The following is a 13,408-nucleotide window of genomic DNA, read 5'->3' as shown; positions in this document are numbered from 1 at the left end:
AGAACACACCTATTTTAAACTTTCCACGAAAAAGACAACTCAATCGAGAGGCCAAGACCGACTTTATTTCAAACTATTGCAGCCGCGTCGATACAAATGGATCATAATTTGGTGGCAAAAGTTCTCAGAGACGACCAGGAGGTAAACTACGTTCAATACCATGAAGTGATTGTTAGTGGATAATGCGGGCTTTCGTCAGTCCAAACTGCGCAATTTAAAAACCGGTTAAGTTGAGAGTAAGGTAGAGATGTTTTTGATTTACCTTTAAGTTTATACACCTGATTGGCCCAAGGTCCACCTTCACCATCGTCTTTGCAGGCCGTAGATTTACCATACCTGTCGTACGTCTGGGGAGCAGTAGCACTAGCGGCACACCAGCCACCATTCTGAACTGCAAACATTCCGTAGCCCGCTCTCATTGCAGCCACGGCGCACTTGGCAATGGGGTTCGTACGAGAAGAATAAGATCCATCCAAGATAGAATCCTTTCCTTCCAACGTTGGGATTGCACGACTTCCAGTATCCTTATAGCATCCAACCTCATCATAACCTGCACAACAATGGACAAACAGAAGCAGTATTAAAGAACCATATGCCATGATTTACATTTTTTCTTTTCGTCCTCACAAACGTGTGCCAGGATCACGCACACAGATTCTGGAAATGAAGTCTATCTCCATGCACTCTTTTGCCAAGCTTCTCCATTTCTTCCTACCAGCTTAAACAATGCAAAGAGACATCATCATAGACTTACAACTTTAGAGGTTTCTAAACTGTAGCTTGATTGTGTCACCAGCTATCCGCCTACCTTTGATGTAGTAAACTTGATTGGCCCATGGTCCACCTTTACCATCTGACTTGCAGGCCGACGATTTGCCATATTTGTTGAAGGTCTTGCCAGCCGTAGCACTGGATGCACACCATCCACCATTTTGAACTGCAAAAATGTGGAATCCTCGTTTCTTAGCTGCTTTATAGCACTTTTCGATGGAGTCTCGTCTCTTCTGGTAGCTGCCATCCAAGATGGAATCCTGTCCTTCTATTGATGGTATGGCGCGGCTTCCCCGATCTTGAAAACATCCAATGGTCGCGTATCGAGGACGATAATCTGTTAAGATACGTTAAGCAATGCTAACTCAGTAACACATTGACTGTTGTTTCGTCTGGGTTACTTTTATCTAGTCGGAGGTCTAGATCATGATTTGCAGAGCTTAGGTAAGTGGTGGGCTAAGGATGTAACCCGGTAGCTTTCCTTTCCAGTACCGCGAACTCCTCCAGTACACACCTATTTTAAACTTTCCACGAAAAAGACAACTCAATCGAGAGGCCAAGACCGACTTTATTTCAAACTATTGCAGCCGCGTCGATACAAATGGATAATAATTTGGTGGCAAAAGTTCTCAGAGAAAACCAGGAGGTAAACTACGTTCAACACCATGAAGTGATTGTTAGTGGATAATGCGCGCTTTCGTCAGTCCAAACTGCGCAATTTGAAAAACGGTTCAGTTGAGAGTAAGGTAGAGATGTTTTTGATTTACCTTTAAGTTTATACACCTGATTGGCCCAAGGTCCACCTTCACCATCGTCTTTGCAGGCCGTAGATTTACCATACCTGTCGTACGTCTGGGAAGCAGTAGCACTAGCGGCACACCAGCCACCATTCTGAACTGCAAACATTCCGTAGCCCGCTCTCGTTGCAGCCACGGCGCACTTGACAATGGGGTTCGTACGAGAAGAATAAGATCCATCCAAGATAGAATCCTTTCCTTCCAACGTTGGGATTGCACGACTTCCAGTATCCTTATAGCATCCAACCTCATCATAACCTGCACAACAATGGACAAACAGAAGCAGTATTAAAGAACCATATGCCATGATTTACATTTTTTTCTTTTCGTCCTCACAAACGTGTGCCAGGATCACGCACACAGATTCTGGAAATGAAGTCTATCTCCATGCACTCTTTTGCCAAGCTTCTCCATTTCTTCCTACCAGCTTAAACAATGCAAAGAGACATCATCATGGACTTACGACTTAAGAGGTTTCTAAACTGTATCTTGATTGTGTCACCAGCTATCCGCTCACCTGTGATGTAGTAAACTTGATTGGCCCATGATCCACCTTTACCATCTGACTTGCAGGCCGACGATTTGCCATATTTGTTGAAGGTCTTGCCAGCCGTAGCACTGGATGCACACCATCCACCATTTTGAACTGCAAAAATGTGGAATCCTCGTTTCTTAGCTGCTTTATAGCACTTTTCGATGGAGTCTCGTCTCTTCTGGTAGCTGCCATCCAAGATGGAATCCTGGCCTTCTATTGATGGTATGGCGCGGCTTCCCCGATCTTGAAAACATCCAATGGTCGCGTATCGAGGACGATAATCTGTTAAGATACGTTAAGCAATGCTAACTCAGTAACACATTGACTGTTGTTTCGTCTGGATTACTTTTATCTAGTCTGAGGTCTAGATCATGATTTGCAGAGCTTAGGTAAGTGCTGGGCTAAGGATGTAACCCGGTAGCTTTCCTTTTCAGTACCCTGAATTCCTCCAGAACACACCTATTTTAAACTTTCCACGAAAAAGACAACTCAATTGAGAGGCCAAGACCGACTTTATTTCAAACTATTGCAGCCGCGTCGATACAAATGGATAATAATTTGGTGGCAAAAGTTCTCAGAGAAAACCAGGAGGTAAACTACGTTCAATACCATGAAGTGATTGTTAGTGGATAATGCGCACTTTCGTCAGTCCAAACTGCGCAATTTGAAAAACGGTTCAGTTGAGAGTAAGGTAGAGATGTTTTTGATTTACCTTTAAGTTTATACACCTGATTGGCCCAAGGTCCACCTTCACCATCGTCTTTGCAGGCCGTAGATTTACCATACCTGTCGTACGTCTGGGAAGCAGTAGCACTAGCGGCACACCAGCCACCATTCTGAACTGCAAACATTCCGTAGCCCGCTCTCGTTGCAGCCACGGCGCACTTGGCAATGGGGTTCCTACGAGAAGAATAAGATCCATCCAAGATAGAATCCTTTCCTTCCAACGTTGGGATTGCACGACTTCCAGTATCCTTATAGCATCCAACCTCATCATAACCTGCACAACAATGGACAAACAGAAGCAGTATTAAAGAACCATATGCCATGATTTACATTTTTTCTTTTCGTCCTCACAAACGTGTGCCAGGATCACGCACACAGATTCTGGAAATGAAGTCTATCTCCATGCACTCTTTTGCCAAGCTTCTCCATTTCTTCCTACCAGCTTAAACAATGCAAAGAGACATCATCATGGACTTACGACTTAAGAGGTTTCTAAACTGTATCTTGATTGTGTCACCAGCTATCCGCTCACCTGTGATGTAGTAAACTTGATTGGCCCATGGTCCACCTTTACCATCTGACTTGCAGGCCGACGATTTGCCATATTTGTTGAAGGTCTTGCCAGCCGTAGCACTGGATGCACACCATCCACCATTTTGAACTGCAAAAATGTGGAATCCTCGTTTCTTAGCTGCTTTATAGCACTTTTCGATGGAGTCTCGTCTCTTCTGGTAGCTGCCATCCAAGATGGAATCCTGTCCTTCTATTGATGGTATGGCGCGGCTTCCCCGATCTTGAAAACATCCAATGGTCGCGTATCGAGGACGATAATCTGTTAAGATACGTTAAGCAACGCTAACTCAGTAACACATTGACTGTTGTTTCGTCTGGATTACTTTTTTCTAGTCTGAGGTCTAGATCATGATTTGCAGAGCTTAGGTAAGTAGTGGGCAAAGGATGTAACCCGGTAGCTCTCCTTTTCAGTACCGTGAACTCCTCCAGTACACACCTATTTTAAACTTTCCACGAAAAAGACAACTCAATTGAGAGGCCAAGACCGACTTTATTTCAAACTATTGCAGCCGCGTCGATACAAATGGATCATAATTTGGTGGCAAAAGTTCTCAGAGAAAACCAGGAGGTAAACTACGTTCAACACAATGAAGTGATTGTTAGTGGATAATGCGCGCTTTCGTCAGTCCAAACTGCGCAATTTGAAAAACGGTTAAGTTGAGAGTAAGGTAGATATGTTTTTAATTTACCTTTAAGTTTATACACCTGATTGGCCCAAGGTCCACCTTCACCATCGTCTTTGCAGGCCGTAGATTTACCATACCTGTCGTACGTCTGGGAAGCAGTAGCACTAGCGGCACACCAGCCACCATTCTGAACTGCAAACATTCCGTAGCCCACTCTCATTGCAGCCACGGCGCACTTGGCAATGGGGTTCGTACGAGAAGAATAAGATCCATCCAAGATAGAATCCTTTCCTTCCAACGTTGGGATTGCACGACTTCCAGTATCCTTATAGCATCCAACCTCATCATAACCTGCACAACAATGGACAAACAGAAGCAGTATTAAAGAACCATATGCCATGATTTACATTTTTTCTTTTCGTCCTCACAAACGTGTGCCAGGATCACGCACACAGATTCTGGAAATGAAGTCTATCTCCATGCACTCTTTTTCCAAGCTTCTCTATTTCTTCCTACCAGCTTAAACAATGCAAAGAGACATCATCATAGACTTACAACTTTAGAGCTTTCTAAACTGTATCTTGATTGTGTCACCAGCTATCCGCTCACCTGTGATGTAGTAAACTTGATTGGCCCATGGTCCACCTTTACCATCTGACTTGCAGGCCGACGATTTGCCATATTTGTTGAAGGTCTTGCCAGCCGTAGCACTGGATGCACACCATCCACCATTTTGAACTGCAAAAATGTGGAATCCTCGTTTCTTAGCTGCTTTATAGCACTTTTCGATGGAGTCTCGTCTCTTCTGGTAGCTGCCATCCAAGATGGAATCCTGTCCTTCTATTGATGGTATGGCGCGGCTTCCCCGATCTTGAAAACATCCAATGGTCGCGTATCGAGGACGATAATCTGTTAAGATACGTTAAGCAATGCTAACTCAGTAACACATTGACTGTTGTTTCGTCTGGATTACTTTTTTCTAGTCTGAGGTCTAGATCATGATTTGCAGAGCTTAGGTAAGTGGTGGGCAAAGGATGTAACCCGGTAGCTTTCCTTTTCAGTACCGTGAACTCCTCCAGAACACACCTATTTTAAACTTTCCACGAAAAAGACAACTCAATTGAGAGGCCAAGACCGACTTTATTTCAAACTATTGCAGCCGCGTCGATACAAATGGATAATAATTTGGTGGCAAAAGTTCTCAGAGAAAACCAGGAGGTAAACTACGTTCAATACCATGAAGTGATTGTTAGTGGATAATGCGGGCTTTCGTCAGTCCAAACTGCGCAATTTGAAAAACGGTTCAGTTGAGAGTAAGGTAGATATGTTTTTAATTTACCTTTAAGTTTATACACCTGATTGGCCCAAGGTCCACCTTCACCATCGTCTTTGCAGGCCGTAGATTTACCATACCTGTCGTACGTCTGGGAAGCAGTAGCACTAGCGGCACACCAGCCACCATTCTGAACTGCAAACATTCCGTAGCCCGCTCTCGTTGCAGCCACGGCGCACTTGGCAATGGGGTTCGTACGAGAAGAATAAGATCCATCCAAGATAGAATCCTTTCCTTCCAACGTTGGGATTGCACGACTTCCAGTATCCTTATAGCATCCAACCTCATCATAACCTGCACAACAATGGACAAACAGAAGCAGTATTAAAGAACCATATGCCATGATTTACATTTTTTCTTTTCGTCCTCACAAACGTGTGCCAGGATCACGCACACAGATTCTGGAAATGAAGTCTATCTCCATGCACTCTTTTTCCAAGCTTCTCTATTTCTTCCTACCAGCTTAAACAATGCAAAGAGACATCATCATAGACTTACAACTTTAGAGCTTTCTAAACTGTATCTTGATTGTGTCACCAGCTATCCGCTCACCTGTGATGTAGTAAACTTGATTGGCCCATGGTCCACCTTTACCATCTGACTTGCAGGCCGACGATTTGCCATATTTGTTGAAGGTCTTGCCAGCCGTAGCACTGGATGCACACCATCCACCATTTTGAACTGCAAAAATGTGGAATCCTCGTTTCTTAGCTGCTTTATAGCACTTTTCGATGGAGTCTCGTCTCTTCTGGTAGCTGCCATCCAAGATGGAATCCTGTCCTTCTATTGATGGTATGGCGCGGCTTCCCCGATCTTGAAAACATCCAATGGTCGCGTATCGAGGACGATAATCTGTTAAGATACGTTAAGCAATGCTAACTCAGTAACACATTGACTGTTGTTTCGTCTGGATTACTTTTATCTAGTCTGAGGTCTAGATCATGATTTGCAGAGCTTAGGTAAGTGGTGGGCTAAGGATGTAACCCGGTAGCTTTCCTTTTCAGTACCGTGAACTCCTCCAGAACACACCTATTTTAAACTTTCCACGAAAAAGACAACTCAATTGAGAGGCCAAGACCGACTTTATTTCAAACTATTGCAGCCGCGTCGATACAAATGGATCATAATTTGGTGGCAAAAGTTCTCAGAGAAAACCAGGAGGTAAACTACGTTCAACACCATGAAGTGATTGTTAGTGGATAATGCGCGCTTTCGTCAGTCCAAACTGCGCAATTTGAAAAACGGTTCAGTTGAGAGTAAGGTAGAGATGTTTTTGATTTACCTTTAAGTTTATACACCTGATTGGCCCAAGGTCCACCTTCACCATCGTCTTTGCAGGCCGTAGATTTACCATACCTGTCGTACGTCTGGGAAGCAGTAGCACTAGCGGCACACCAGCCACCATTCTGAACTGCAAACATTCCGTAGCCCGCTCTCATTGCAGCCACGGCGCACTTGGCAATGGGGTTCGTACGAGAAGAATAAGATCCATCCAAGATAGAATCCTTTCCTTCCAACGTTGGGATTGCACGACTTCCAGTATCCTTATAGCATCCAACCTCATCATAACCTGCACAACAATGGACAAACAGAAGCAGTATTAAAGAACCATATGCCATGATTTACATTTTTTCTTTTCGTCCTCACAAACGTGTGCCAGGATCACGCACACAGATTCTGGAAATGAAGTCTATCTCCATGCACTCTTTTGCCAAGCTTCTCCATTTCTTCCTACCAGCTTAAACAATGCAAAGAGACATCATCATAGACTTACAACTTTAGAGGTTTCTAAACTGTAGCTTGATTGTGTCACCAGCTATCCGCTCACCTGTGATGTAGTAAACTTGATTGGCCCATGGTCCACCTTTACCATCTGACTTGCAGGCCGACGATTTGCCATATTTGTTGAAGGTCTTGCCAGCCGTAGCACTGGATGCACACCATCCACCATTTTGAACTGCAAAAATGTGGAATCCTCGTTTCTTAGCTGCTTTATAGCACTTTTCGATGGAGTCTCGTCTCTTCTGGTAGCTGCCATCCAAGATGGAATCCTGTCCTTCTATTGATGGTATGGCGCGGCTTCCCCGATCTTGAAAACATCCAATGGTCGCGTATCGAGGACGATAATCTGTTAAGATACGTTAAGCAATGCTAACTCAGTAACACATTGACTGTTGTTTCGTCTCGATTAATTTTATCTAGTCGGAGGTCTAGATCATGATTTGCAGAGCTTAGGTAAGTGGTGGGCTAAGGATGTAACCCGGTAGCTTTCCTTTTCAGTACCGTGAACTCCTCCAGTACACACCTATTTTAAACTTTCCACGAAAAAGACAACTCAATTGAGAGGCCAAGACCGACTTTATTTCAAACTATTGCAGCCGCGTCGATACAAATGGATAATAATTTGGTGCCAAAAGATCTCAGAGACGACCAGGAGGTAAACTACGTTCAATACCATGAAGTGATTGTTAGTGGATAATGCGGGCTTTCGTCAGTCCAAACTGTGCAATTTGAAAAACGGTTCAGTTGAGAGTAAGGTAGATATGTTTTTGATTTACCTTTAAGTTTATACACCTGATTGGCCCAAGGTCCACCTTCACCATCGTCTTTGCAGGCCGTAGATTTACCATACCTGTCGTACGTCTGGGAAGCAGTAGCACTAGCGGCACACCAGCCACCATTCTGAACTGCAAACATTCCGTAGCCCGCTCTCGTTGCAGCCACGGCGCACTTGGCAATGGGGTTCGTACGAGAAGAATAAGATCCATCCAAGATAGAATCCTTTCCTTCCAACGTTGGGATTGCACGACTTCCAGTATCCTTATAGCATCCAACCTCATCATAACCTGCACAACAATGGACAAACAGAAGCAGTATTAAAGAACCATATGCCATGATTTACATTTTTTCTTTTCGTCCTCACAAACGTGTGCCAGGATCACGCACACAGATTCTGGAAATGAAGTCTATCTCCATGCACTCTTTTGCCAAGCTTCTCCATTTCTTCCTACCAGCTTAAACAATGCAAAGAGACATCATCATGGACTTACGACTTAAGAGGTTTCTAAACTGTATCTTGATTGTGTCACCAGCTATCCGCTCACCTGTGATGTAGTAAACTTGATTGGCCCATGGTCCACCTTTACCATCTGACTTGCAGGCCGACGATTTGCCATATTTGTTGAAGGTCTTGCCAGCCGTAGCACTGGATGCACACCATCCACCATTTTGAACTGCAAAAATGTGGAATCCTCGTTTCTTAGCTGCTTTATAGCACTTTTCGATGGAGTCTCGTCTCTTCTGGTAGCTGCCATCCAAGATGGAATCCTGGCCTTCTATTGATGGTATGGCGCGGCTTCCCCGATCTTGAAAACATCCAATGGTCGCGTATCGAGGACGATAATCTGTTAAGATACGTTAAACAACGCTAACTCAGTAACACATTGACTGTTGTTTCGTCTGGGTTACTTTTATCTAGTCTGAGGTCTAGATCATGATTTGCAGAGCTTAGGTAAGTAGTGGGCAAAGGATGTAACCCGGTAGCTTTCCTTTTCAGTACCGTGAACTCCTCCAGTACACACCTATTTTAAACTTTCCACGAAAAAGACAACTCAATTGAGAGGCCAAGACCGACTTTATTTCAAACTATTGCAGCCGCGTCGATACAAATGGATCATAATTTGGTGGCAAAAGATCTCAGAGAAAACCAGGAGGTAAACTACGTTCAACACAATGAAGTGATTGTTAGTGGATAATGCGGGCTTTCGTCAGTCCAAACTGCGCAATTTGAAAAACGGTTCAGTTGAGAGTAAGGTAGATATGTTTTTGATTTACCTTTAAGTTTATACACCTGATTGGCCCAAGGTCCACCTTCACCATCGTCTTTGCAGGCCGTAGATTTACCATACCTGTCGTACGTCTGGGAAGCAGTAGCACTAGCGGCACACCAGCCACCATTCTGAACTGCAAACATTCCGTAGCCCGCTCTCGTTGCAGCCACGGCGCACTTGGCAATGGGGTTCGTACGAGAAGAATAAGATCCATCCAAGATAGAATCCTTTCCTTCCAACGTTGGGATTGCACGACTTCCAGTATCCTTATAGCATCCAACCTCATCATAACCTGCACAACAATGGACAAACAGAAGCAGTATTAAAGAACCATATGCCATGATTTACATTTTTTCTTTTCGTCCTCACAAACGTGTGCCAGGATCACGCACACAGATTCTGGAAATGAAGTCTATCTCCATGCACTCTATTGCCAAGCTTCTCTATTTCTTCCTACCAGCTTAAACAATGCAAAGAGACATCATCATAGACTTACAACTTTAGAGTTTTCTAAACTGTAGCTTGATTGTGTCACCAGCTATCCGCTCACCTGTGATGTAGTAAACTTGATTGGCCCATGGTCCACCTTTACCATCTGACTTGCAGGCCGACGATTTGCCATATTTGTTGAAGGTCTTGCCAGCCGTAGCACTGGATGCACACCATCCACCATTTTGAACTGCAAAAATGTGGAATCCTCGTTTCTTAGCGGCTTTATAGCACTTTACGATGGAGTCTCGTCTTGTCTGGTAGCTGCCATCTAAGATGGAATCTTGTCCTTCTATTGATGGTATGGCGCGGTTTCCCTGATCTTGAAAACATCCAATTTTCGCGTATTGAGGACAATAATCTGTTGAGATAGATTAAGCATAGCTAACTCTGTAGCACATTCACTGTAAACAGTGGAAGGTTTGCCTTGTTAACAGTAATTTATTGAAGAGCTGAACGGGATGACAATGAGCATTAACCTTACTTAATGATTACAAATACAGCAATACAGTGATTATGCAAAAAAAAAAACGTGGTTGTTGGAGAAACATTCCTAGATGTTTAAAAGCATAACTTAAAGATGGAAAGTGCGGAAAAAGTAAGAGATGCTAGAATTGTGTAATGAGCAATGGTATTTTGGAAGAAAACGGTCATTTTTTAAGTAGCGAAAGCCATGTTTTTTTTTTTTCGAGCGCTTACGTTCGAGGAGGGTCTCAATTTTCTGGGCACCTGATTTCTGTGTTAACGATTAAAAATGCAAATATTTTGGGCTACTTTAAACAACCATTCCAGCTTTATTACGAATGGTCTGAAAATAAGTCTAGTTTCAAAATCTTGAGACCTATGAAGATTTGACGATCTAACAGTACCAACAACGAAAACATACAGAATGACTGATAAGATCAGTCGGATTCAGTGAAAGGCTCGTGGTAAAGTGCACATCTTGACGTTTCCCGGGATGGTGGACCTATATCCTCTGAAGTACCATTGTGTCCTGGAGATTTTCAGTTTTCACTGCCATCAATTTCATTACGATCACTTTTATTGGCACCTCTTTCATTGTCATCACTTTTTTTGGCACCACTGTGTCATCACTGCTTCCATAATCACTGTCATTTTCAACAAAACCAAAAATCTTGCATAGCTCGGATTTTGCAGCTTCCAGATAATTACATCTAGGAGATGTCAAAGCCGCCACCCACTTCTTTTGTCTCTTTCCAAGTTCGGTGGCTTTCTCTCTGCTTTCTCTCCGCGTATCCTCTTAGTTTACGACAGCACCTTTAGAGTCTTTATTTATGTTGTCTGTCTAAACTACCCGTGAAATTTCTTGGCATCTCTGAAAGGCCGATGTGAAGTAATATTGATATTCAGCTAGCTGATTTTTTCTTTATTTTCAGTTTTCGTCATGTTTGCTTGTCTAAAAGATTCTCTTGTTAGACCAGACTTCCCGCCACATTTGACAAGGTTCAACCTTGCTACATTTTTGCAAACTTTGATTAAAAAGGTCGTGGGTTCGAATCCCTTTCAGAGCCCAAAAAATGTTTTCAGGTCATTTTTCCAGTAGTGTTATGGCTGCATTCGCATCTTCCATTCTTTGATTAAAAAGTTGCTTTCTAGTTGGAGGGTGTCCTTCAGTTGCCTTTGAACAGAGCACTACGTCTCACACTTACCACATTGCACATAGTTGTAAACAATGGCACAGAGGAAGGCAACGACAAGGAAAACTTGATTCTTTGTACGATCCATACTGTGAAAAATTAAGGAATATCACATCAGTTAATCGCGACATATCTGTTAGGTTGTTCCGGGTTAAAGCCAGTTGTCAGTTCAGTCTCTGTAAAACACTTCTGTTTTCCATAAGAGCCTTTAATTTTTTTTCAATTTTTTTTATTTCGTTTAATATTCAAAGTCTTTGATTTAAAACTTGTGAACATCACTGAGCCTGTAAGTCACGATCGTTTCGAACTGAAATGACTTAATTTCTTCCTACTAAAGAGAGATGTAAGTTCTGCAAAAGCGAAAATTGTACACGATGAAGATGCGACTGCAAATCGTTTCTGACATCGCCGAGTAGAGAAAGAATTTTGGTCAAAAGAGGATCTCGTTACTGTGTAAATCCACAACACGGCAATAACACTACGAGTCTTCAAATATTTCATCGCTTATTCATGACGTTTTCGAGATTTCGTCCTCTCTTCTGAAATATTCTCAGTTTGCTGTGAAGCACTACCGACAAGCGAAAGGTATTCACCATCTCACAGCATTTTATCACTCCAATTAATTATTCAAACCCGTAGCAGAATAAAAACTATGCTTACACTCATGGCTCGACGTCGATTTCGAGATCCGCATATGACCTGTATTAAAATTGATAAGAGCTTACCTGCTTCAATAGCTTTGCTGGATAAATTGTTCCACTTTTTTCTCACTTGAATTTACAAGCACCGCCGTATTTATGCTGAACTGTAGCTAATAATAGTTTTCAAATTCACCTATCGGTCAGTCAACAAGTCAAAAGAATAATAACCATAATACGGAAGTTCGACGGTTAAGATTCATGCAGTGATGTTAAAATTACTGGTATCTTACACGACTCTTCAATAGAGATTATAGTGATTAACGGCACGTTTTGGGCATCGACACCATGAACATCGTTTTGGGCATCGTTTTGCGCATCGACATCATGAACACGGTAGAGTTAGCAGTATACAGAGAAAGATCAGATCGGGTAAAACGCCGGAAGCTAAGACCAGAGCCTAATCAAAACACAGTGACAGGAGCCATTGTTAATCTGTCCATTGAATGATATTTGGATTATCGACTTTGCCAAAAATAAAGCACGCACGCTTGAGCCAAGAAAATGTAACATGTTTTAGCCCTTCACGTGCGTAAATCGGAAAATCACGTGTTTGATGGCATGGTTTCACAACGGAACAAAAAGTCTGTTACTAAACAAATATATTTACTTTAAACGTCTTGTGATCATGCCGCAAAGACAAGCGATCTCGAGGAGAAACTTTCGTAAGCTTAGAACAGGCTGCCTAGGCAAAAACCCCGAGTAATAAAATATCAGAGAACCCACTCAGTCAACCGGGCGCGTCCTGGGCTTTATTCCCGGTATACCTCTCTACTTGGGCCTCGGCTCCCAGGCTTTTAGTCTCGTAGCCCGCCGCATACCACGAGCGCGAGAGGCGCTTGAATCGGGAGCGCGAAACAGAGCAAAAACCTGCGCAATCAGGGTATTGAGAGAGTGTCTCTGTAAGAGCGGTCCGGCCGATTTTGCTTGAGACACAGATTTAGCTCATTTCCTGTGTGTTATAAGACATTCATGTACCTATACTAAAACCCACAATCCGTTTGATCGGATCTCTTTATTTTTCGGAGTTTTACGGAAATTAAATTTCACTCAAGCGAAGGCCTGTCGTGACACTTTTCAAGACTTAAATTTAGGACAACTTTGGAGGACAATTTACGAAAAACTACGAGACTCAGCAAAAAACAAATACCACAGCCATGTATATTAACTCTATCTTATCTATCGAGGTGACTTTCGTGAACATCGCGTTTCAATCAAGCAAACATGAAGACTTGATTGACACCTTATCGGTTCGCAATACCGATCAAATTCAAGGTAAATTTTTGAAAAAGTGAGGCGTTCTTAACTGATCCAGCTAACATAGCTAGGAAGTACGTGCCGTAGAAAAGGTAACTACAGAAAAAAACTTTGC

The 13,408-nt window shown here is 42.9% G+C and overlaps 1 protein-coding gene across 5 annotated transcripts in view; it reads right to left on the bottom strand.

The window, feature by feature from the left end:
* The window catches only part of LOC110068002 (uncharacterized), a 35,552-nt gene that overhangs the window by 22,026 nt on the left and 118 nt on the right, over nucleotides 1–13,408 (bottom strand). Inside the window, exons 1-18 of one of the 5 annotated variants that reach the window (XM_089277368.1) lie at nucleotides 12,064–12,522; nucleotides 11,351–11,427; nucleotides 9,742–10,041; nucleotides 9,196–9,483; nucleotides 8,466–8,765; nucleotides 7,920–8,207; nucleotides 7,190–7,489; nucleotides 6,644–6,931; nucleotides 5,914–6,213; nucleotides 5,368–5,655; nucleotides 4,638–4,937; nucleotides 4,092–4,379; nucleotides 3,362–3,661; nucleotides 2,816–3,103; nucleotides 2,086–2,385; nucleotides 1,539–1,826; nucleotides 809–1,108; nucleotides 263–550 (exon numbers count right to left, since the gene is read on the bottom strand). In XM_089277368.1, the coding sequence (XP_089133494.1) occupies nucleotides 263–550; nucleotides 809–1,108; nucleotides 1,539–1,826; nucleotides 2,086–2,385; nucleotides 2,816–3,103; nucleotides 3,362–3,661; nucleotides 4,092–4,379; nucleotides 4,638–4,937; nucleotides 5,368–5,655; nucleotides 5,914–6,213; nucleotides 6,644–6,931; nucleotides 7,190–7,489; nucleotides 7,920–8,207; nucleotides 8,466–8,765; nucleotides 9,196–9,483; nucleotides 9,742–10,041; nucleotides 11,351–11,426 (4,780 nt within the window). In that variant the 5' untranslated portion in view covers nucleotide 11,427; nucleotides 12,064–12,522. Of the gene's footprint in view, nucleotides 1–262; nucleotides 551–808; nucleotides 1,109–1,538; nucleotides 1,827–2,085; nucleotides 2,386–2,815; nucleotides 3,104–3,361; nucleotides 3,662–4,091; nucleotides 4,380–4,637; nucleotides 4,938–5,367; nucleotides 5,656–5,913; nucleotides 6,214–6,643; nucleotides 6,932–7,189; nucleotides 7,490–7,919; nucleotides 8,208–8,465; nucleotides 8,766–9,195; nucleotides 9,484–9,741; nucleotides 10,042–11,350; nucleotides 11,428–11,998; nucleotides 12,523–13,408 lie in introns of those variants that run through there. The other 4 variants (XM_089277369.1, XM_089277370.1, XM_089277371.1 and 1 more) reach the window with 4 other exon arrangements.

This window comes from Orbicella faveolata, unplaced genomic scaffold (assembly GCF_042242905.1).
Source record: "Orbicella faveolata isolate gen_17 unplaced genomic scaffold, um_ofav_v1 contig_46, whole genome shotgun sequence".
In the NCBI taxonomy this organism is placed as follows: Eukaryota; Metazoa; Cnidaria; class Anthozoa; order Scleractinia; family Merulinidae; genus Orbicella; species Orbicella faveolata.
The sequence above is the reverse complement of the archived record's forward strand: the minus strand, read 5'-3'. Positions and strand labels throughout refer to the sequence as shown.